This window comes from Chamaea fasciata, unplaced genomic scaffold (genome assembly GCF_029207755.1).
Source record: "Chamaea fasciata isolate MVZ Bird 193981 ecotype frontalis unplaced genomic scaffold, bChaFas1.0.hap1 SCAF_51, whole genome shotgun sequence".
Lineage (NCBI taxonomy): Eukaryota > Metazoa > Chordata > Aves > Passeriformes > Sylviidae > Chamaea > Chamaea fasciata.
This window is the reverse complement of record NW_027094136.1, coordinates 471,341-494,861: the sequence shown is the minus strand read 5'-3', so window position 1 is coordinate 494,861 and position 23,521 is coordinate 471,341. Positions and strand designations below refer to the sequence as shown.

The 23,521-nt window shown below is 53.6% G+C and overlaps 2 protein-coding genes across 2 annotated transcripts; both read right to left on the bottom strand.

Moving 5' to 3' along the window:
- Window positions 1–723: 723 nt before the first annotated feature.
- Window positions 724–1,722, bottom strand: LOC136304123 (olfactory receptor 14J1-like). The gene has a single exon (XM_066207775.1). It carries the CDS (start codon window positions 1,654–1,656, stop codon window positions 724–726), a length of 933 nt encoding a protein of 310 aa, XP_066063872.1. The 5' UTR covers window positions 1,657–1,722.
- A 20,420-nt stretch (window positions 1,723–22,142) lies between these two features.
- Window positions 22,143–23,162, bottom strand: LOC136304114 (olfactory receptor 14C36-like). The gene has a single exon (XM_066207769.1). The coding sequence runs from the start codon at window positions 23,073–23,075 to the stop codon at window positions 22,143–22,145; it is 933 nt and encodes a 310-aa protein (XP_066063866.1). The 5' UTR covers window positions 23,076–23,162.
- Window positions 23,163–23,521: the final 359 nt, after the last annotated feature.

Here is a 23,521-nt window from a genome sequence, read left to right as displayed (position 1 = left end):
AGTGGAGATGGATCAGCCCCTGCTCTGCTGCTCCTTCCCGTCTCCCACAGGGACCTTGCAGAGCCCCAGCCGTGCTGTTTGCCCCCAGCCTGCCCACGGCCACCCTGGGGCTGCTCACAGGGCTTTTCTCTGCTGAGCTTTGGCCTGGGCGTGTTCTGGGGAGAGCCTGGGCAAGGAGCCTGGAGCCCCCAGGCCCTGCCCTGAGGCGTCAGCGCTGCCCCAGCGGTGCCCATGGCCTGTCCCTGCTGCAGCCCCGGCACTGCCACCCCCAGCCCTGTGCCCGATTCCCGAGAGCACTCAGGCCCTACAGCAACACCAGGGCCAGGAGGGCAGCGGGGCAGGGCCACGGGAGCAGCGCTGCCAACACCAAGGGCTGCTGCTCCTGGGCACAGCTGCTGTGCCTGCCCTGATCTGCCCCCAGCTCTGCACACAGACATTGCTGCTGCAGCCCCAGAGAAGGGAACAAAAGGGGAATCTCCAGTGAAAACTTTACTGGGAGACCCTTTAGTTTGTTTAAAGCTACTGAGGCCACAGGTCCTCCTTGATACAGTCTATGGGTCGCAGCAAAGGTGGAGAGAAAAAAATCAAGAAATGGCACAATCAATGACATTGCTTTGTGAACATCATTGAAAACTAAAATCAAGAATAAAAACCCAACAATCAAAAAAAGTGCTATCAAAAATGACTTTTATTACAAGTGATTGGATGAAATTGGCAACCAGTTTAATGTTTCTGAAATCGACCAGTGATCAGTGTCCACACTGCAGCCTTGAGCTCCTGGTTCCTCAGGCTGTAGATGATGGGATTCAGGGCTGGAGACACCACCGAGTACAGAACTGACAATGCCAGATCCAGGGATGAGGAGGAAATGGAGGGGGGCTTCAGGTAGGCAAATGTGCCAGTGCTGAGAAACAGGGAGAGCACGGCCAGGTGAGGGAGGCAGGTGGAAAAGGCTTTGTGCCGTCCCTGCTCAGAGGAGATCCTCAGCACAGCCCTGAAGATCTGCACATAGGAGAAAACCATGAACACAAAACAGCCAAAAGCTAAAGAGACACCAACAGCAAGAATCCCAAGTTCCCTGAGATTGGAATGTGAGCAGGAAAGCTTGAGGATGTGTGGGATTTCACAGAAGAACTGGCCCAGGCGATTGCCATGGCACAGGGGCAGGGAAAATGTATTGGCTGTGTGCAGCAGAGCATTGAGAAAGGCACTGGCCCAGGCAGCTGCTGCCATGTGGGCACAAGCTCTGCTGCCCAGGAGGGTCCCGTAGTGCAGGGGTTTGCAGATGGACACGTAGCGGTCGTAGCACATGACAGTGAGAAATGCAAATTCTGCTGGCATGAAAAAGGCAAAGAAAAACACCTGTGCAGCACATCCTTTGTAGGAGATGGTCCTGGTGTCCCAGAGGGAATTGTGCATGGCTTTGGGGACAGTGGTGAGGATGGAGCCCAGGTCGGCAAGGGCCAGGTTGAGCAGGAAGAAGAACATGGGGCTGTGCAGGTGGTGGCCGCAGGCTACGGCGCTGATGACGAGGCCGTTGCCCAGGAGGGCAGCCAGGGAGATGCCCAGGAAGAGGCAGAAGTGCAGGAGCTGCAGCTGCCGCGTGTCTGCCAATGCCAGCAGGAGGAAGTGGCTGATGGAGCTGCTGTTGGACATTTGCTGTGTCTGGCCATGGGGGCCTGTTCAAGGAGAAAAGATCAGTGACAGGTTAGGAGAAAGTTCTTTCAGTAAAATCAAAGCCTTTTCCCACAGACCATTCTTCTGTATCACACTGACAGCCTTTTGATTTTCTAGCAGATTTTCCTTAAACTCCAACTGGGGAGCCCTGGTTGGTGCTGGCTGAGTGGGTCTTCAGGTTCAGGGCAATTACATGCAGGGTTTTTACAATTCAGCCTTGCCATGCAGACGTGAGAGGGGGACAGGGAACCCGTCCTCGTGTTCCACTTTGAAACCCTGTTAATACAGAAGTCTCTGTCAGCTTGCACTCCCACTGCCAGTGACCAGGAATGGTAAAGTCTGTTTAAATGTTCTAGAGTTTTTTCAACAGCTTTTCTTCATCTCCACTTGACTATTTTTGATGTCAGAAACTCTCAGCATTTCTGCTGCTGCGCTCAGGGAGAACAGAGCAAGTTCTCTGAGGCAAGGTGGTGCAGGGAGAATGAGGGGAGGAGGTCTGTCACCCTGTCCTGTTCCAGGATTCTCTGGGCTTTCACCTGTCCCCTACACAGGATGATCACCCTCCCAAGTTTCCCTTAATAACCGTCCTGACACTGCTGAGAGCTGATGGATCCACCACAGTCCACCCAATGTCCATCCTCTTCTCAAGGGCTCAGCCCCACATTTGTACCCAAGGACACACGGGACTCATTCCACCAACCCAACAGCATTTTCTCCATCACAGAACTTGTGTGTCTCCCCATGGGGCTTTCAGATAAGACAAAGATGCTACAGGGCAGGTTTGCATTGTGGAGGGAAGCTGGAAGCTTGGAAGGAAATCTCAGGGAGACTTTCAAGTGTCCTAATGATGGCACTGGATTAAATGAGATGGAGCTCCTTCCCTGGCTGCACTGACAGCATTGCCCACAGCCGGGCACTGGGGACAGGGTCACCCTGAGCCAGCTGTGCCCCCTCCCAGAGCCCCCCAGTGCCAGGCAGCTGCTCCCAGCCCTGTGCTCTGCAGAGGGAACTGGGCCCGGGGCTGCAGAGCGGCCCCACGGCTCTGCTGCAGCTCTGCCTGCACAGGAGGGGCTTCATGCCTTGGACCCCCAGCCCTGAGGGCAGAGGCTTGGCTGGGTGACAAGAGGGAGGGGGCTTGTTCCGAGGGAGGGGCTGCACTGGAAAGGATCCTCTGGAGATCTCTCCCTGCCACAGCATTTCTGGATTTTGTTTTCTCTCATTGCCTGATCTTCTCTCTGCTTCCTGGAGATTTTTCTCCTGGAGATATTTCCCTTTTCCTGATCTCTCCCTGCCAGCACTCACAGACCCCAAATCTCTGTGCACTCTCCTTGGCCCTACAGAAACCTGCCTGCTTGCAGGGCACTGGCTGGGGGCAGGTTCTGTTTGGAGCTTGGAGAAAGGACAGGTCAGACTAAGCCTGATGGCTCCAGTGAAGGTGATGCTGGTGCTGTCCATGGGCAAAGGAGTGGATGAAAGCACTTTTGGCAACCCATGAATAGCACTGGAGGTATAGTTCAGATGCCTTAGGGACTTTTAAACATGAAGTTGTTTATTATTTATCCCTCCCCCCCGTTCACCAGGAGTAAGAAACTGAAAACAGTGACTCAGTAAATTTTATCTTTATAAAAATTATTGTCCTGGAAATATTCCTGGAGTGAGCAGAAGCCCTGAGCATTTCCACATGGTTACAGCAGAGATAGTCTGAGTTGTACTTACAGAATCCATAATGGGATGTTCCTGCTTTAGGAGATCATTGCAGGAGCTGCAGCTGCATTGTCCTGCAGCCAGAGGCTTCCGGTGTCAAGGGCTGGAAATGATTCTCGCCCAGTCAGTCCTCAGCCTCTTCCCAGCCCTGAGTGATTGAAGCTCTCAGTGCCTGTGTGCTGGGCCCAGGGTGGCTGCAAGCAGTGCCCCAGCCCTGCTGGGCTGTGCACAGGAGCCACTTTGATGGAGAAATGCCTTTTTGAAGCTCATCTTGGTTGCCAGGAGGTGCCTCTGTGTCAGGAGCCCGGCCCAGCTCAGCAGCACAGACACAGCACAAGGATGTTAATGAGCCTCTCAGGGATTTGCTGTTGTTTACATCAGACTCAGTCCCTGAGAGAGTGTTCAAAAAACTTCTCAAGGACTCAAAGTCAGATTAAAAACGCCAAAGTTTCTTGAAGTTTTAAATGGGTCCCATTGAGGGACACGCCTGAGAAAGTGTCCCCAGGTTCCAGTTAGAGCAGAACACCGCAGGCACTGATGACAGGTGGGGACAAACAAGGCAAAGGTGTCTCTGATGCTGAGCAAACCTGCATGTGTTTCAGGAATGCAAAAGGCCAAGGCCTGAGCTCCAGCCCCTGGCAAGGCAGATGCTGTCCCTTCCTGTGGTGGTTTTATGTTTGCTGAATTTTGTTTACTAGCTGGGAGATAAGATTTTGGGAGAAAAAGCTGAAAGAGGCTCAACCTAAAAGTAAAAACAGATAGATTTTATTAGCATACACTAAGAAAAGAGAAAAAGGAAAAATGAGACATTCAAACATCTTTTCACTTACCACAAACCGTTCACTTTCCCACTCAACAGAGAGAAAACCATGATTTTTAGCCAGTTGCAGCTATTTAAACACAATCCTGCATCACCTTGGGAGAGGAGCCTCTCTAGAGTTTATGGAGATACATGCCACAGGAAAAGGTCTGGTGGTTCTCATGGTCACAAATCTGCAACCACACGGAATTTTTGCAGATTCTGTGCAGTCCCACCCATATAACAGGTTCCCAAGCTGCTTATGGGCCTCTGCATGTTTGGGGTACCATTTTAAGAATGCTTTTCTAATATAAAGCAAGGATTCTCTTCTTCTTTCTCTAAAATCATCACTATCTCAAAAGAAATAGAGACCTCCTTTTATGCCTAGGAGCCGGAACTTCAAAATTACTTCCTTTCTAGAAGCATCTTCGTCTCAAAGGCTGAGACTTCCTTATTTTTTCCCAGGAGCCGGGTATATTTTCTATTCAAAATCCTAAATTAAATCTCATTCATATCAGTACATACAACTGTTTGACTAGAACTTGCGTTCTCCCAAACAGCATTATAATAATCTATTTTTCTGTAATTCACATCCAGAGAAGTCTGGTCAGAAATATCCACTTCTTCCAATAATCTGGAACAGTTGGATGGGTGGGCAGAGTCTAACAAAATGAAGTTTAATGAGTCCAAGTGTCGATTCCTGCATTTTGGCCACAATAACCCCCTGCAGCATTATAGGCTGGGGACGGTGTAGCGGGACAGTGCCCAGGCAGAAAGGGCCCTGGGGGTTAGCTTCAAAATCCCCCATTTCCTCTGGGACAACTCCCCCTTGTTCAAACTGTCCTGCTCTGACACCAGCCTGCTTTGGGAAACAGACTCTGTCTTCTTACCGTGTGTCGTGCTGGGCTCCTTATGTTTGACTCTGGCATTTGACATCTGTGTCCTTTTCTGTGTTCTGCATCTTCCAGCAGCCTCTGGGAGGAAGAAAGCTTTGACCACGTGTTCTTCCCATCCCATCACCTTATCCATTGCCCGTGGGAGCTGCATTGCTCTCTGCATGTGTCCTGCAGAAGTTGTTTCCTTGAGGACCAACAGAACTGGAGCTCTGCTGAACACAGTCCTGTTCCCATTCCTAAATCCATTCATCTGCAGCCTTGGGAACAAATCTGTGATCCTGGCCCTGAAGAAATCCATTGCCAGGCCAAGAACAAAGCCTTTCCTCTAAGCATGGTGCATTTCTGGAAAGCCATCCCAAGGATCTGGTATCATCTGTTACACAAAACCAGTGCCTGTGTGTGCAGCCTCCAAACACGGCTGCCTCAGGAGATTGACGCTCCTGCTGGGTTGTGTCAGGTTAAGAGAGAAGAGACTCATCTGCACTCCCAGACAGGGCACCAACAATGGCAGCAGGACAAACTCAGTTCATTCTCTGCCCGGGCTGCTCCCGGGCCCATCTCAGGAGAGCCACCAGCTCATTAAGAGCCCATCTCTGGAACAGAGAAGAGCTCAGAGGAACAGTGGCAAGTGACAATCCAAATTACAGCTCCTGAGCGATGGACACCTTGTCCCAGCTCCTTTCCTGGGACAGCCATCAGCCCTGCTTTGAAACCCCAAAGTTTGAAACCCCAAAGTCACCCTCCCAGTAAAGAAAGACTTTCTCCTGTGCAGTCTAAACCCTCCCTGGTACAGCTTTGAACCATTCTCACACGTTCCATCCCAGGATATCAGGGAGAAGAGAAAGGGAAATGCAGGGCAGAGCCAGGGGGGCAGCGAGATGGGAGTGTGCAGCCTGCAGGGACACAGCAGCAGCTGTGGGACAGCGCAGGACAAGCTGTGCTGGACGTGGCCAAGGGCCCGGCAGGGCTGGCAGTGCCCAGGAGAAGCCAAGTCTTGGTGCCCTGGGGCACAGCAGGGTCTGGGCCACCAAGGGCTGGGAGGGGACACCTTGTCCTGAGGCCCTGGGGCCTCCTGGCACAGCCCCAGCAAGGCTGGGCACTGTCACCCCCTTGTCCTGCCCTCAGCATCCCCCCACATCCCAGTGGCCCCAGGGATCTGCTGGGACCAGTCCCTGGGGAGCCTTGGTCAGGAATGGCCCTGGGGGGCTCCTCAGTGCTCCCAGGGACTGCAGGTTTTTCAGAGCACTTTGGGTTTTGCTTTTGCCTGGGAGTCTCTGAGGGGTTTGTGCAATCACGGCCTCCAATTGTCTGCTGTAATTAGTCCCTTGAGATGTTTTGTCACTAACAACACTCAGTGGGGCTCATTAATGCCTCAAGTTACTCAAGAGTCATTAAAGTACTACTTTTTGACACTGAATCACTCTGAGAGGTTTGTGCAGTCATGGCCTCCAATTATCTGCTGTAATTAGTCCCTAGAGAGGCTTTGTACTGACACTCCCTGGGGCTCATTAATGCTCTGAGATACTCAATGTCTTTTAAGGTACTTTGGGTTTTCCTTCCCACACTCCGTCTCTGAGAGGTTTTTGGGCACTCTTGGCCTCCAGTTCTCTCCTCCAAGGAGTCCATGAGGAGCCTGTGTTGGGGATGGACCTCGGTGGGACCCAGGAATGCTTTGAGACACGTTGGGTTTTTCCTCTGACTTGGACTCCTGGAAAGGTTTGTGCCATCTCCTCTCAGGCCCTGAGGGCTCAGCACCAAATGCACCACGGGGCTCTTTGGGATCAAGCAAGTCCTGACAAACCACGGCTCTGCCTTGATTTCCCTCTGCTCTGGTGCAGTTCATTAGGAAGGTTTTGTACTGCAGTTATGGAGAAAGATTTCAAAGAGCTTCTAAGAAATTCACATTCCTGTTATAAAGGGTGTGTTTTATTACTGTTCTCTTTGGAGCAGAGGTGATTGCAGCATTCTGTGATTGATGTCGATCCATGGTCCCTCCTTAGGTCTGGCCTGCTCAGAGAAGCTGTGCCTTGAGGTCTGACCCAGTGTGGACAACCTTGTTCCACATTCCCCAAGCCCATCCTGCCTGTCCTCACTCACCTGGGACCTGCTTTGCTCAGAGAGCTGCCTGCACTCAGACAAAAAGGGCTTTTCTATTTTTGAAGCAATGTAAAACTCGTAATTTTCCCCACTGAAAACAGACACACTCCTCAAGTGTGTGCCAGCCCAAGGGGCCACCAAAACCACTCCAGCCCTGCCCTGGGCCGGCTGTGAGGGTGGATCAGCATCCCAACCTGCCCTGGGCCACTGCAAGGGGCTGTGGCCACGGACACACTGGGACAAACTGGGGACAATGGCAACACTGTGGGGAAGACTGGAGAATACTGGGGCGTGCTATGGAAGATACTGGGGAGAACTGGAAGGGAATGGGAATGAACTCAGGTGTATTGGGAGGGACTGGGCTGTACTGGGGATGAAATGGGCTGTAAAGGGGGGGACTGAAGGGGCACTGGGGTACAACTGGGCTGTACTGGGGATGAACTGGGCTGTACTGGGAAGGACAAGAGGGGCTGAATCGGCTGTTCCCGCCTCCGCAAACTCCCATTTGCCGAGGCTCCCGCCCGTCACCGCCAGCACCCAATCAGTGCCAGGAAACCGGGGCCTCGGGGCGGTGCCTGCTGTCGGTGCCACGTGTCGGTTTTGCCTTCAACTCCCGTCATGCACCGCGGCCCAATTGAGCCCCATTGCACCCCGGACTACAATGCCCGTCATGCCCCGCGCTCCACAGAACCCCGCCCCCGTATCCCCCTCCCCCCCATGTGTACCCTACGTTTCCCCCAGACCCTCCAGGATCCCTAAGTGCCCCCTCAGTATTTATTTGGAACCCCCCAAAATCGTCCCCGACTCCCCTGAATGCTCCCAACCCCAGAGATGCCCGTTAGAGCCACTTCTGGGAATTCATCTCCGATCATCCCCCGTGCTCTCAGAGCTCTGCCCAACACAGTCTCGCGCCGAAAATTCCTGCTGTGCCCCGTGTCCTAAAGCGCCCGGTTCGAGCTCCCCAAGTTGCCCCCAATTCCTCCCGAACCGCACACGTTTCCCCCGAGGGCCTCAAGTCGCGACTCGGACGCAGAAGTGTCCGCCAAGCGCCTTCCCGGACCCGCCACAGCTCGGCTTTATGCACTTCCGGGACTACAGCTCCCAGCATGCTCCGCGGCGCACACGGAGCCCTATTCCAGCCGTGACTCCATCTCCCGTCATGCCCCGCGCCCCACCGACAGCCATTGGAGCCGCGCCTCAAACTCCCGTGATGCTCCGCGGCCCCGTTACACCGTGTTCTACCCGCGCCTACAACTCCCATCATCCCCCGCGCCCCAGAGAGTCCCCTCAGGGCCCCCAAGTGCCCGCCCGGACCCCGAAGGGCCCCAGATTCCCCTCCCTGACCTCCAAGTGCCCACCCGGCTCCCCCAGATGTCCTTCAGACCCCAAATTTTCTTCAGATTCCATCCCCAGGTTTAGAACTGCCCCAAATGTGCCCCAGAAATGTCTCCGTGGACCCCAAAGTGGCCCCTTTTACCCTGTCTGAGAAAACGATAAGGAGGATGACAAAAGGAGTAACAATAGGACTAATTAGCATAAATAGGGAGGAATCAATAGCCAGATGTTGTCATGAATTAATGAAGGGAATTGTGTAACTTAGAACCAATAATTATTTTGGTTGCTAAAAATGTATCGATTTTTAAAATAAATGTAAAACTTAGGTAAAAACATATATAATAATATTTTATATATTTATAAATATTATTATAATTTCCTTATAATATTTTAAAAAAAGAAATATTCATACTTTACAAAGATTATTTCAGATGTCTGATTTTAATGGATGATTTCAGACGCGGTGAGGTTGGGGTGAGGAGCAGGTTGTCCAAACAGGGTCAGCCTGCAAGGGGCTCATTCTCCATGCCCAGACCTCCTAAGGAGACACTCAGCATTAAGATCACTTGGGAAATGTTTCTTTCACCTCTTCAATGGACTGAAAAAAAAAAAAAAAAATGCAGCCTTGGTTAGAAAAAAAATCAAAAGATGCATTTTGAAATCTTCCTCCATGAGAGAACTCCAAACTGGCTCCAAGCAGCTGCACAAGCCCTGGAGACAAAGACAAGTGAAGGAAGAAAAGGAGGTCGTGACTGCTTTCTGGATTTGAATCAGCCCCATGCTGGATTTGGGGCTGAGTCCAGAAGCTCCAGGCACTGAGAGAAGGTTGAAGAAGCTGCTCAAGGAGGCAGAAGCAAAACTCCAAGTCCCTTGGAGCATCCCTGGGCCCCACTGAAGGCAGGGAGTGCCAAAGGCTCCCCAGGGACTGCTGAGAGCAGATCCTTGAGGCCAGGATTGCAGGGAGCCGCAGGCTGTGAGCAGGGAACTGCAATGCTGAGCAAGGCCTGGGCTGGTTGGAGGCAGCAGAAAGGCCAAGCCCTGAGCCCAGGCCTGGCACAGCAGGGCCTGTCCCTCCCGGGTGGCTCGGGGCTGCTTGTGGGGCAGTGGGATGGGAGGGGCAGCGAGGACAAATGGCACAAAGCTGTGTGACACTCCCGATCCTCATGGCACTGCGGGCCAGTGTGACACAGCAGGGCCTCATGGAAACAAGAGGCCGTAATGAGCCTGCGGGGCTGTAACACCCCAGAACACTGAAATAATGGGGGTACCCAAAGGATCTCTTACTCGAGTTTGGTGCACAAGGAGAAATGCCAACCAGATAGTCTCAGGAGGAACAGATGCACAGAATATTCTTATTTGCAAGGAACAGTCAAGGATCATAAGTCCAATTCTGAAGTTAATGGCCCATAGAGGGATGGAACCCTAAACCTCGGTGATATTAGCACCATACTTTAACCAACTGAGCTAAGAGGTCAAAGCAACACACAGCTCTACTGGCAAAATATAGAAAATCAAGGAACTTGGAAAACCATTTAATAAAACATCCAACTCAAAATAAAACTCTTATCATAGCAGTAGCTTCATTGACTTAGCCCATTTGACCTGGAAACCTTTACAGAATTACAGAATGACAAAATGACTAGATTGGAAGAGACCTCCAAGATCATTGAGTTCAACCCATGTCCCAACACCTCACCTAAGCCATGGCACCTAGTGCCACATCCAGTCTTTTTTAAAACACATCCAGAGATGGTGATGCCACCACCTCTCCAGTCAGATCATTCCAGAACTTTATCACCCTTTCCGTAAAAATCTTTTTCCTAATTTCCAACCTATATTTCCCTTTGTGCAGCCTTAAGACTCTGTCCTCTCATTCTGTCAGTGGCTGCCTGGAGAAAGAGTCCAAGCCCCACCTGACTACAAACACCTTTCAGGGAGTTGTAGAGAGTGATAAGGTCACCTCTGACTCTCCTTTTCTCCAGGCTAAACAACCCCAGCTCCCTCAGTCGTTCCTCACAGGAGTTGTGTTCCAAGCCGCTCACCAACCTTGTTGTCTCCTCCGGACACATTTAAGCATCTCAAGGTTATTCTTAACTGAGGGCTCAGAACTGGACACAGCACTCGAGGTGTGGCCTCACCAGTGCCGAGTACAGGAGAAGAATGACCTCCCTGCTCCTGCTGGCCACACCATTCCTGATCCAGGCCAGGTGCCATTGGCCTTCTTGGCCACCTGGGCACACTGCTGCCTCATGTTCAGTTGGCTGTCGACCAGAACCCCCAGGGCCCTTTCTGCCTGGGCACTGTCCAGCCACACCGTCCCCAGCCTAGAGCACTGCAGGGGTTATTGTGGCCAAAATGCGGAACTCAGCACTTGGACTTAATAAACTTCACCTTGTTGCACTCTGCCCACCCATCCAACTGTTCCAGGTCTCTCTTCAGAGCCCTCCTACCTGCCAACAGATCGACAAATGTTCCCAGCTTAGTGTCATCTAAAAATTGACTAATAAGAGATTCAATAGCCCCATCCATGTCGTGAATACAAATGTTGAACAGAGCTGGCCCCAGCACAGACCCCTGAGGAACACCCCTGGTGACTGGCTGCCAGCTGGATGCAGCACCCTTCCCCACCACTCTCTGGGCCCGGCCATGCAGCCAGTTGTTAACCCAGCAAAGAGTGTTCCTGTTCAAGCCGTGGGCTGCCAGCTTTTCCAGGAGCGTGCTGTGGGAGACAGTGCCTAAGACCTTGCTGAAGTCCCAACAGACAACATCCACAGCCTTTCCCACATCCACCACACAAGTCACCTGGCCATAAAAGGAGACATAAAAACTGGTCAAACATGACCTACCCCTCCTAAACCCATGCTGGCTGGCTCTGATACCCTGTCCATGAAACAATATAAACTGCTCCGTGACCTTTACCATGTACTGAGGTCAGGCTAACTGGCCTATAATTACCAGGATCCTTCTTCCCACCCTTCTTGTGAATGGGTGTCACATTGCCCAGCTTCCAGTCATCTGGAATCTCACCAGTGGGCCAGGACTGTTGGTAAATGATGGAGAGCGGCTTCACAAGCTCATCTGCCAGCTCCCTCATCACCCTGGGGTGGATCCCACCTGGGCCCATAGATCTATGAACATCCAAGCAGCTCAGCAGTTCTCTGACTGCCTCCTCCTGGACACTAAGTTCCCTCCCACATCCAGTACAGAACAAAGGTTGGCCTTCCTATTGCAGTTAATATATTTGAAAAACTTTTTTTAATATCCTGTACAAAATTGCCAAATTAAGTTTGAATTGAGCTTTGGACTCCCAAACACTTTTCCTACATGCTCTAGCAATCCCCTTAAATACTCCTTGACCTGACCCTCCTTCCAAAGATGATACATGCTCTTTTTATTCCTAAGTTCCTTCAAAACCTCCTTGCCCATCCAGGCTGGACGTTTGCCTCGTCAGCTCATCTTTTGGCACACAGGGAAAGCCTGTTCCTCTGCCCTCAAGATCTCTGCTTTGAAGCACGCCCACCTTCCCTGGACTCCTTTGTTTTTAAGGGCTGCTTCCCTAGCAACTCCCTGAATAAGTCTTGTAAATAGGCCAAAGTCTGCTGATTGGAAGTCCAGTGTAAAAGTCTTCTTGATGTTCTTCCTGATTTCACCAAATATCGAGAACTCTATAATTTCATCATCACCGTGTCCCAAGGAGCCTCCAACCACCACATCTCCCACCAGCCCTTCTCTATTTGCAAACAACAGGTCGAACATAGGCCCTCCCCTGGTGGGGCTCACTCACCAGCTGCAACAAAAAGTTGTCCTCCATACACTCCAAAACCTTCCTGGACTGCCTCTTTCCTGCTATATTAAGTTCCCAGCAGATATCTGGCAGCTTAAAGTCACCTACAAGAACAAGGGCTGGTGATCCTGAAACATTCTCCAGCTGCTTTTAGATTAAGTTGTCCACCTCTTCTTCCTGGCTGGGTGGATGATAACAGACTCCCAGCAGGTTCCCCTGGTACCCCGTCCTGTTTTCTTAGGGTACAACGGTAACAATGAAAACCTTACCAAGGGCACAACTCCCAAGTCCACAAGGAAAAGAACAGACAAGCTGTCAAGTTCTTCAAATATTTGTCCTGCTTTGCTGCAAGACTCCTACTGCACACACAGTGTGGAAAGCCAAAGGAAGCTGTAGTTGGTGGCACGTCTTGTGACAGAAGCTGCACCTCGTTCTCCAGGAAGTGTTCTTGGAAAGAGCAGACGGGACTGTGGAGAAGATTCTGGGAAAACTGAAGGATCTTTTAAGAAATGAAATGAAAATGTATAGAACCAATACTAAGATGTCCTTGTCAAATGATTTTGATGCTCCCCTTTTCCATCTTGCACTACTTCTCCATCCCATGAACTACAAATGGATCTCACCTCTAAGATCCATGATTTGGCAAGTTTGAGATGCTGTAAAATACCATGAGCTACACACAATTTGCCTTCCCCTGTTTTTCTTGGAAAGCAATGCTGGAGACACAAGTGCAGTGCTTGGGCCAGGTACAAATTCTGCATTCAGGGAACGTGCTCTGACAGTGTCTGACCCTCAGCAGGGACAATGCACAGCAGCAACCAAGGGGAATGCTCTGCCACAGTGCAGGAGTCAAGACTCTGTGTCTTGGCTCCTGTGGGCAAAGTTCCCGTGTTTGGACAGGCTCGGGGCTGCCCCCGGGGAGCGCGGGGCTCGGCGTGGGGCTGAGCGGGCAACGGACAAACGGACCTGGGGAAAAACGGCCCCGGGGCTTCAGTTGCTACAGCAGCAGCGGCAGCAGCGGCAGCAGCGGCAGCAGCAGCGGCAGCAGCAGCAGAAAAAGGACTTTTCTAGACTTCCTCCTGCTTTTCCTCTTCCTCTCCTGCAGGCCCGCACCCTCTCCCTTAGTCCCGCACCCTCTCCCGATCTCCCTGTCCCGGTGTCCCCATCCTCTTGCAGTCTCCCTCTCCCCTGCAGGGCCGGGCCATGCCCCCGGCCCGCCCCCGGCCCCGGGTGGGGCTGCCCCGTCCCCGCCCCCGGCCCCGGGCCTCCCGCCGCGGTCTCGCCTCCGCCGGGCTCTGGCTGTCCTGGTGATGGCGGTGGCGGACGAGGATCAGTGCCTGGGGCTGCAGCGGCATCGCCGCCCTTTGCCTTCGCCTGTGCCGAGCCCGGCCCCGGCCCCGGCCCCGGCCCCGGCCCCGGCCCCGGCCCCGGCCCCGGCCCCGGCCCCATCCCCGGCCCCGGCCCCGGCCCCGGCCCCGACCCCGGCCCCGGCCCCGGCCCCGGCCCCGGCCCCTCCCGGGCCCCGCGGAGGACACAGGCGGTGCGGCTGCTCCCGCGGCCTCCGCCGCGGCTTCCCCGGCCCGAGCTCCGCCGCTCGGCAGCGTGGCCGCCGGCCCCGAGCTGCCGCTGTCGCGTTGCCAGGAGCGAACGCCTGGGGATTCCCGGCCCGGGGCGGTTGAGGGGCGCTCGGGGGCCGTTGCTGGCCCCGGGCCGAGCACTGACAGCCACGTCTCGCCGGCAGGGAAGGCGCAGCAGGGCCTCCAGGAGCAGTACCGGCTGGGTTCGCTGCTGGGGCGCGGCGGCTTCGGAAGAGTCTTCGCAGGGACGCGGCTCTCGGACGGCGCACCGGTGAGCGGCGGGGCTGGCGGCGGGCGCAGGAGGAGGAGGAGGAGGGCGGAGGAGGAAGAGCATGGGGCTGGGCAGCGTGGGCAGCGTGGGCAGCGAGCTCAGGCCGCTGCTCCCCTTGGCTTGCAGGTGGCCATCAAAAGGGTGCCACGGAACCGCGTCCGGCACTGGGGAGAGCTGGTGAGTGAGCGGGGGCCAGCGGGAGAAGCCGGGGCGTGCCGGGCGGGGACGAGCCGAGGCCCGGCAGGGTGGAAGCCGCCAGGACGCCTCGAGGGAGAGCGGGCGTGGGGCCAGCGGAGGGTGCAGAACATCCCGGGCTGGGTGAGGGCTTCCCCACCCCTGGCACGGCCTCAGCCCCACTGACGGCATCGTGGTCATCCCACAGCCCAACGGCACCAGCGCACCGCTGGAGATCGTGCTGCTGGACAGGGTCTCCACTGGCTTCCCTGGTGTCGTCCAGCTGCTGGACTGGTTTGAGCTCCCCAGTGAAATCGTGATGGTGCTGGAGCGCCCGCAGCGGTGTCAGGACCTCCAGCATTTCATTCGGGCACGGAGGTTCCTGTCCGAGGAGGTGGCGCGGGAGCTGTTCCGCCAGGTGCTGGAGGCCGTGCGGCACTGCACCAGCTGCGGGGTCCTGCACAGAGACATCAAACCAGAGAACATCCTGGTTGACCTGGCCACCGGGCAGGCCAAATTGATCGATTTTGGCTGTGGCACCTACCTTCAAGACACGGCATACACGCAATTTGCAGGTGAGCCCACGCAAGGATGTGCTCCCAGCTCCTGACATCTCATGGCCCAACATCTCACAGCCCAACCTGGGTGTGGCAGTGGGGATTCTCCCTTTTGCTGCCACTCATGGCACTGAGACTTCAGCTGAGTTGCTTTTGAGCAGGGGTGGGTTGGGGCCCAGCTTCCAGCCCTGCTGGCAGCCTTTGCCAGTCACTGTGCCCAGGACTGGGGCTGGGGCAGCCAGCCCGACAGAAACACCCGTGGGTGGGGCTATCAGAGAGCGTGGAGTCAGAACCTGTGCACCAGCCAGTTTGGTGTGCAGGTGAGAAAGGGCTTGGACTGCTCCTCTGGCCTTCTTTGTCTTGTGTTCATAATGTTATTTGGGGCAATGCAAGCAGGGAGGAGGAAGGCATGGTTTTCCTCCTGCTCTGAGTGGGTTTTTTCTTGTTCTGTTCAGGCCTGTCCAGGGCTTCTGCCGCCCTTTTCCTACACCAGTGGTTTCTTTTCCAATGGCAATTTTTCACACAAGTCGCAGGTCCTGGTGGGAGGGCAGCGGGTCACACCATGTGCCACTGGGGCAGTCCCCACATGCCCAGGGATGCTGGGGCCAGGCTCTGGGAGCAGCAGCATCCCCCTGATGAACTCCATCTCTATTCCACAGGAACACCAGCATACAGCCCCCCAGAATGGACCGACTTTGGCTGGTACTATGGCGAGCCAGCTACCATCTGGTCCCTGGGCATGCTCCTGCACCAGATGGTCTGCGGGCAGCACCCTTTCAGGAGTGGCTGGAACATCAGCTGGGGCCAGCTCCCGCTGCCACAACGGCTCTCTCAAGGTGGATCCTCATCTCTAGGCACGGGGGGAATACCAGTGCTGGGAGACAGCAGTTGGCTCGTGAGCATCCTGCTCTGGCAGCTGCTGAGGAGGTGGCACATGTCCTGCTCTCCTGCTCTCCTCCAAAACAGGGAATTGATGGGAAAGTTTAGGCCCAGCTCTGAGCACATCCAGCATGGCCTGGGCATGGGAATGTGAGGCAAAGCAGCCAGGGGCCTTCTCCAACTGACTGGCAGTTTCTGGTTTCTCTTCCCAGAGTGCAAGGATCTCATCAGGTGCTGTTTAGCCGTGGATGACATGGAAAGGCCTTCATTAGAAGACCTTTTTGGTGATCCTTGGATGCAGGAGATTCATCTGGAGTAGAAGAAGGGAGAGAGCCAGAGGCTCATTTTGATGCAGGGCCCTGGTAAGTTTCAGCTGCACACATGCCTTGGCAATCAGAAGCAAAGAAAGCCAGACTTTTTTGTGCTGCCTGTGTCACTGCACAGGGGTGATCAGGTGGGCACAGGCAGCCCTTGTGCTGGAGCTGAGCTGCTCTGCCCACCACTGGTGGCTGCCGTGCGAGTTGTTTTGGCTTGTGCTGGTTCACTGACAGCTGGGGCCCTGGGCAGAACACTGACAGCCTGGTCTCACCCCCAGGGAAGGAGAAGGAGCCCCTGGAGAAGCTGGACCAGGTGGGGCTGCTGCTGCTGGAGACAGTGAGGACGACAACAAGGATGACAACCTCTTCCTGAACCTGGCCACCAGCAATTGAAGGTGATGGACTTCAATTCTGGCACCTTCTTCAAAGCCAGGCTCCACAGCCAATTTGCAGATGACTTCACACACAGGGGGATGCTCCCAGATTTGGGCATTGCACAGCCTGGCCAGGAACCAAAGGTTCCCCCCTTTACTGGGGCTGATGCAACTGATTGTTCAGTGGGCTGCCAAGCTGCTTTTTGGCAGGGCTGGGGGCACGGGCTGGGGTGGTTCTGAAATGGGAGTCGGCTCCTGGCCCTGCCAACAGCCGCCACCCCCCACCATGCCCTGAGCTGGGGCTGGGGCAGCCAGCCCGACACAAACCAACCCCCAAGGTGGGAGCAGAGGTGGGACTCCAGAACCTGTGCTCGGCTGCTTTGCTTTGCCAGCAAGGAAGGACTTGGGCTGCTCCACTCCCTTTGTTTTCTTTGGGATCACCATTAGTTTGGGGGGCAGTGTAGGGGGGGAAGAGTGAAAGCATGGGCTTCCCTCAGTGGTGGGTGGGTTTTTCCCTAGCATGCAGGGCATGGGGGCTTCCTCAACCTCTGACAGAGATAGGATCTTTTACCTTTTCCCTTTTTTCCCTTTTTTGTCTGTAATCTCTTTTTGTTAATTTGATGTTTTTTTTTTTTAAAGGAAGCCTTCTAGGTGGTGTCCAGTCTTGACTGGGAAGTGCTTGGGACCAGCTGTGGAGTGGATGAAGGAGAAGGCTGAGGACGTGGTTTGGGAGCAGCTTTTCTTCCCGCAGCGGATGTCGTGAGGTGTGTCGCCCTCTTGTTGGCACGGGTGGGGTAAGAGCTTTTGGGAGATGGCAGCCAGCACAGGAGCATCCTGCTCTGGGCAGCTGCTGGGGAGGTGGATCTGCCCTGGCTGGCTGCAGGCTGGGCACGTGTCCTGCCCTCCTGCTCTGCTGCCAAAGGCAGCAATGATGGGCAGCTTTGGGCCCCGCTCTGAGCACGGCCAGCATGGCCTGGGCACCGCGGGCGGCTGGGACAAGGGCACAGGAGCCTTCAGCTGACGGGCGGTTTCTGGTTTCTGTCCTTGCATCCGGGCTCTGCGGATGCTGAGGCTGCTCTGGGCTCTGCCAGGGCTCTGCTGGAGCTCAGCACCGGGCCGGGATCAGCCAAAGAAGAAACGGTGTGACCTGCAGCAGACTTGCCTTGAGCATTTCGCCAATGCAGCTCAAGTTTGCAGAGGATGCATCTCCAAGGGAAAACATGACACCCCCCCAAAATAAACTTGTTTAATACCTTCTGAAATGAAATCAATCTGGGGTGACGCCAAATGACATTTTTCAGCTTGCTCAAGCTGTAGCTCAGGCCTTCTCTGAACAGTTCTGTCCCCCACCTGCATTTTCCTTCACAACTGCTCCCTATTTTCCCCCAGTGAGTTCCCAGCTGATTGCAGTCTCCATCACACACAGGGCCCCCCAAGTGCCCGCCCAGACCCCGAATTATCCGACAGAATCCTTTAGTGCCCCGCCAAGGGCCCACACGGCTCCCCCAAGTGTCCTCCAGACCCTTAAGTTCTCTAGAAATTCCTTCCCCAGCTCCAAAACATCCCCAAATGTGCCCCAGAAACGTCTCCGTGGACCCCAAAGTAGCCCCTTTTACCCTGTCTTAGAAAATGATGAATACAATTACAAAAGGACTAAAAACCGGACTAATTAGCATAAGAAGGGACAAATCAATAGCCAATAGAGGTCAATGAATTAATGAAGGGAATTGTGTTACTTAGAACAAATGACCAATATTGTCTTTAGTTGCTAAACATGTGTACCTTTTTCAATTTAAATCTAAAATTAGGTATGTAAAGAACAATAATAACATAAATCTGGAAAATATAATTATAATTTTAAAATTAATTACATTTTATTTTTTAACATAATTTTTTTTATGTTTTGGGAGGTCCGTCCGTGGTGGGTGAGGTTAGATATGGTGAAGTTGGGGTGAGGAGCAGGTTGTCCAAACAAGGTCAGCCTGCAAGGGGCTCATTCTTCACCATGCCCAGACCTCCTAAGGAGACATTCTGAATTAAGATCACTTGGGGAATGCTTCTGTCACTTCTTCAATGAACTGAAATATTAAAAATGTGTCTTTTATTAAAAAAAAAAAAAAAAAACAAAAAATAAAGAAAAGCACACTTGGAAATCTTCCTCCTTAACAGAACTCCAAACTGACTCCAAGCAGCTGCACAAGCCTTAAATGATAAGGACGGGCAAGGAGACCAGCTCCTTCTCAATGCCATTACTAAGATCAGCTATGGGTGTGGGGGGCTCGAAGAGCTGCGCCCACCGCCACTGCCCCCGACGAATAACGCAGGGAAGATGCCAATCACCATTGCCACAGGGCAGAGCCAGGCTTTCCACCCTCGCGAAAGTCCCTTGGACAGAACCCCAGGAAAAACACTCATAACTCGTGGGCTAGAGATGCCTGTCTGGTCGAGTGCTGTTCAAGTTATGGTGATGAGGCAGAATCTGGCTTTGATTGCTGTCAGGTTCTCTATGGTTCTGCCGACCCAGAGGGGTTTGTCTTAGCCCTTGGTTTCATGTTGGCTCGTTGTTTTTAGGGTTTTTTTCCGCTCCTTCTGGGCGCTGAGGTCCGTGGGAGTCTTCTTCATTTACATACCGGGTGGAGTCACCGGTTGCTGTGCGGGAGCCAGCAGGGCGGGAGCCGGCAGGGCAGGAACAGGTACTCGACGGGGAAGAATACAGTTCTAAAGGAAGAGACTTTGAGGTAAATAGCATTTACCAGGGAAAGCATTACAAAAACAATGGGTATGGGGTAAAGAGTATTTAACAAAGCAGACCTTTCAATAGGTATGAGATACTGCGATAAGTAGCCTTTAACGAGAGAAGGCAGGTGTGGGGTAAACGGTATTTAACAAAAGAGACCTTTCAATAGGTACAAGATAACAAGGTCACCAGTATTTTAACTGAGAGAAGGCACCTTACAGTAGAAATCTTTAACTGTGTTTAGAAATTTGTATTTTATTTCTTACATTGGAGACATGAAGACAACTGAAGAGAGAGAAAGAGCTCGTGAAGGTATTCTGTATTTTCATGAGCCCCACACTGGATTTGGGGCTGAGTCCAGAAGCTCCAGGCACTGAGAGAGGGTTGAAGAAGCTGCTCAAGGAGGCAGAAGCAAAACTCCAAGTCCCTTGGAGCATCCCTGGGCCCCACTGAGGGCAGGGAGTGCCAAAGGCTCCCCAGGGACTGCTGAGAGCAGATCCTTGAGGCCAGGATTGCAGGGAGCCGCAGGCTGTGAGCAAGGAACTGCAATGCTGAGCAAGGCCTGGGCTGGTTGGAGGCAGCAGAAAGGCCAAGCCCTGAGCCCAGGCCTGGCACAGCAGGGCCTGTCCCTCCCGGGTGGCTCGGGGCTGCTTGTGGGACAGTGGGATGGGAGGGGCAGCGAGGACAAATGGCACAAAGCTGCAAGCCCTGCCAGCCTCCTCAGGGAGGGGCCGGGCAGGAGCAAAGTGCAGCCCCTGAAAGGAAAGTTCCTTCTGTGGGGCCTGCAGAGGCGCTGGCAGAGCCCAGGGGACAAAGGCCTGGGTGCCAGCCCTGCCCAGCCCTTGGCCATGTGTCCTGCAGGCTGTGCCCCCTGTGCGTGCTGCTGCTGTGCCCTGGCCGGCTGCACACACCCATCTCGCTGTCCCCCCAGCATTTCTCAGCCCAGCATTTCTGTGCCCTCCCTGGGCTCCCTGCACCCAGCGCTGCCGGCTCCTGGCACACAGAGCCAGGCCATGGCCCGGCCTCACGCTGGGACACCTCCTGCACCAAAATTCTGCCCTGGAGGGACTTTTCTTTTTGCTCAGCTCCAGACTGAACCTTTCAAGCTTTGGGGAGGTTTCCTTCTCATCCCACTGCCAAGGAAAGCTCTGTCTCTTGCTGTTCAAAAACAGAGAAGGGCTGGTGGGAGATAAATGGTGGTCAGAGGCATTTTGGGGCAAAGTGACCATGAAATTACTGAGTTTTAAATAGTCTGTGAAAGAAGGAGGGGCATCAAAAAAACTTGTACACTGGCCTGACAGAGAGCAGACTTCAGTCTAATCAGGATGCAGATTTGGGGAGTGCCAAATCAGGTACTGATATTTTTAAGGGAAACAGCCCTTTAAAACAAAGGATTCCAAGAAGGATGGACACACTTCAAGAAAGAAATCTGGAAGGAGCAGGAACAGCGTGTCCCTCTGTGCCAAAATATGAGCTAGCAAGGAAAATGACTGGCCTGGTTGGGCATGGGGCCTTTGCAGGAACTCATGGGAGAAAAAGACGGTGCATCCCCTTTGGACAGATGAGCAGGCAACTCAGGAAATGTTTAAAGATGTTGTTAGGTCAAGCACAAAGAAAATTAGAGAGGTGAAAGCTCAATTTGAGCTTAACCAGGCCACTTCGGTGATAGATAATAAAAATGTTCTTATAAATACATTAATGGCAAAATGAGAAAAGGAGAGGTCAGGACAAAATCCATTCTTTATTAGATATGGTGGGGGGAATATAGCAACTAAAGATAAGGAAAAGGCTGAGGTACTTAACCCCTTCTTTGCCTCAGTTTTCAACAATCAGTCAGGTTGTCTTTAGGACAAGTGTTCTCCTGAGCTGGTAGATGGGCACAGGGAGCAGAACAGCCCCCCTGTAATCCAGGAGGAAGCAGCTGCTGACCTGCTGAGCCACTCAGATGCTCACAGGTGTCCCTGGGACCAGATGGGATCCATCCTAGGGGGATGAGGGAGCTGGTGGATGAGCTCCCCAAGCTGCTCTCCATCATTTCTCATCAGTCCTGGCTCCCCAGGGAGGTCCCAGAGGACTGGAGGTGCCAATGTGAGCCCATCCCCAAGAAGGGCTGGCAGGAGGATCTGGGGAACTCCAGGCCTGTCAGCCTGACCTCGGTGCCCAGCAAGGTTATGGAACAGATCACCTTGAGTGCCATCACACGGCACCCACAGGATGGCCGAGGGATCAGACCCAGCCAGCGTGGATTTCAACATCTGCATTGATGGTCTGGATAAGAGGATTGAGTCCACCATCAGCAAATTCGCAGCTGACACCAAGCTGGGTGTGAGTGTGGATCTGCTGGGGGGTAGGAGGGCTCTGCACAGGGCCCTGGACAGGCTGGATCCAGGGCCCAAATCCAGCAATGGGAGGTTTAACAAGACCAAGGGCCGGGTCCTGCACTTGGGCCACAACAACCCCTGCAGTGCTACAGGCTGGGGACAGAGCGGCTGGACAGTGGCCAGGCAGAAACAGACCTGAGGGGACTGCTGGACAGCAGGCTGGACATGAGGCAGCAGTGTGCCCAGGTGGCCAAGAGGGCCAATGGCTCCTGGCCTGGATCAGGAATGGTGTGGCCAGCTGGGGCAGAGCTGCTGTGCCATCACTGATCTGTCCCCAGTTAGCACACAGACATTGCTGCTGCAGCTGCAAAGGAAGGGAACAAAACAAGGGATCTCCAGTGAAAACTTTTCTGGGAGACTCTTTAGTTCATTTAGAGCCACTGAGTGCACAGCTCCTCACTGACACAGTCTTTGACCACAGAAAATCTGGAGGCAAACAAAACAAGACAGGGCACAAACAATGGCCTTGCTTTGTGAACACCACTGAAAACTCAAAAAAAGAATAAAACCCTGACAGCCACACCAACAAGTGGTATCAAAGATGACTTTTATCACAAGTGATTTGCAGAAATAAGCAAGCGGTTTAATGTTTCTGAAATCGTCTAGTGATCAGTGTCCACACTTCAGCCTTGAGCTCCTGGTTCCTCAGGCTGTAGATGACGGGGTTCAGGGCTGGAGGCACCACCGAGTACAGAACTGACAATGCCAGATCCAGGGATGGGGAGGAGATGGAGGGGGGCTTCAGATTGGCAAATGTGCCAGTGCTGAGAAACAGAGAGACCACAGCCAGGTGAGGGAGGCAGGTGGAAAAGGCTTTGTGCCGTCCCTGCTCCGAGGGGATCCTCAGCACAGCCCTGAAGATCTGCACATAGGAGAAAACCATGAACACAAAACAACCAGAAGCTACACAGACACTAACAGCAAGAAGCCCAAGTTCCCTGAGATTGGAATGTGAGCAGGAAAGCTTGAGGATGTGTGGGATTTCACAGAAGAACTGGCCCAGGGCATTGCCATGGCACAGGGGCAGGGAAAATGTATTGGCCGTGTGCAGCAGAGCATGGAGAAAGGCACTGGCCCAGGCAGCTGCTGCCATGTGGGCACAAGCTCTGCTGCCCAGGAGGGTCCCGTAGTGCAGGGGTTTGCAGATGGACACGTAGCGGTCATAGCACATGATGGTCAGGAGGGAATACTCTGCTGAAATGAAAAATAGAAAAAGAAACACCTGTGCAGCACATCCTGCATAGGAGATGGTCCTGGTGTCCCAGAGGGAATTGTGCATGGCTTTGGGGACAGTGGTGAGGATGGAGCCCAGGTCGGCGAGGGCCAGGTTGAACAGGAAGAAGAACATGGGGCTGTGCAGGTGGTGGCCGCAGGCTACGGCGCTGATGACGAGGCCGTTGCCCAGGAGGGCAGCCAGGGAGATGCCCAGGAAGAGGCAGAAGTGCAGGAGCTGCAGCTGCCGTGTGTCTGCCAATGGCAGCAGGAGGAAGTGGCTGATGGAGCTGCTGTTGGACATTTGCTATGTCTGGACATGCCAACCTGCAGATGGAGGAAAGACAGTGACATTTGAGGGGAGATTTCTCACAGAAGAGTCAAAGTCCTTTCTCAGAGAACATTCTCTGTCACTAAACACCTCCCCTTTGTCTATGTCTAGGAGAACTTCCTTCACCTTGGTTGCTCAAGCCCTGATTGCTGCTGGCCAATGTTCAGTGAGGAGCCAGACCCTGACCTGCAGGACACCTGGGAGTCAGCCCTGACCCCCAGTCAGTGCAGGGGAACAGTGAGGGCAGGGGCCAGTCCTGGTGTTAGAACTTGGACAAAGAATCTCCTGATAAGGCACGGGAGTTGCCAGGGCAAAGAGATGGAGATTGCAGGAAGCAGAATGAGATAGCTGCACCTGGGGAAAGCAGGGAGGAGGAGGATTGTCTGAGGCTGACAGCAGACTGAGGGGAGCTGCTCTGT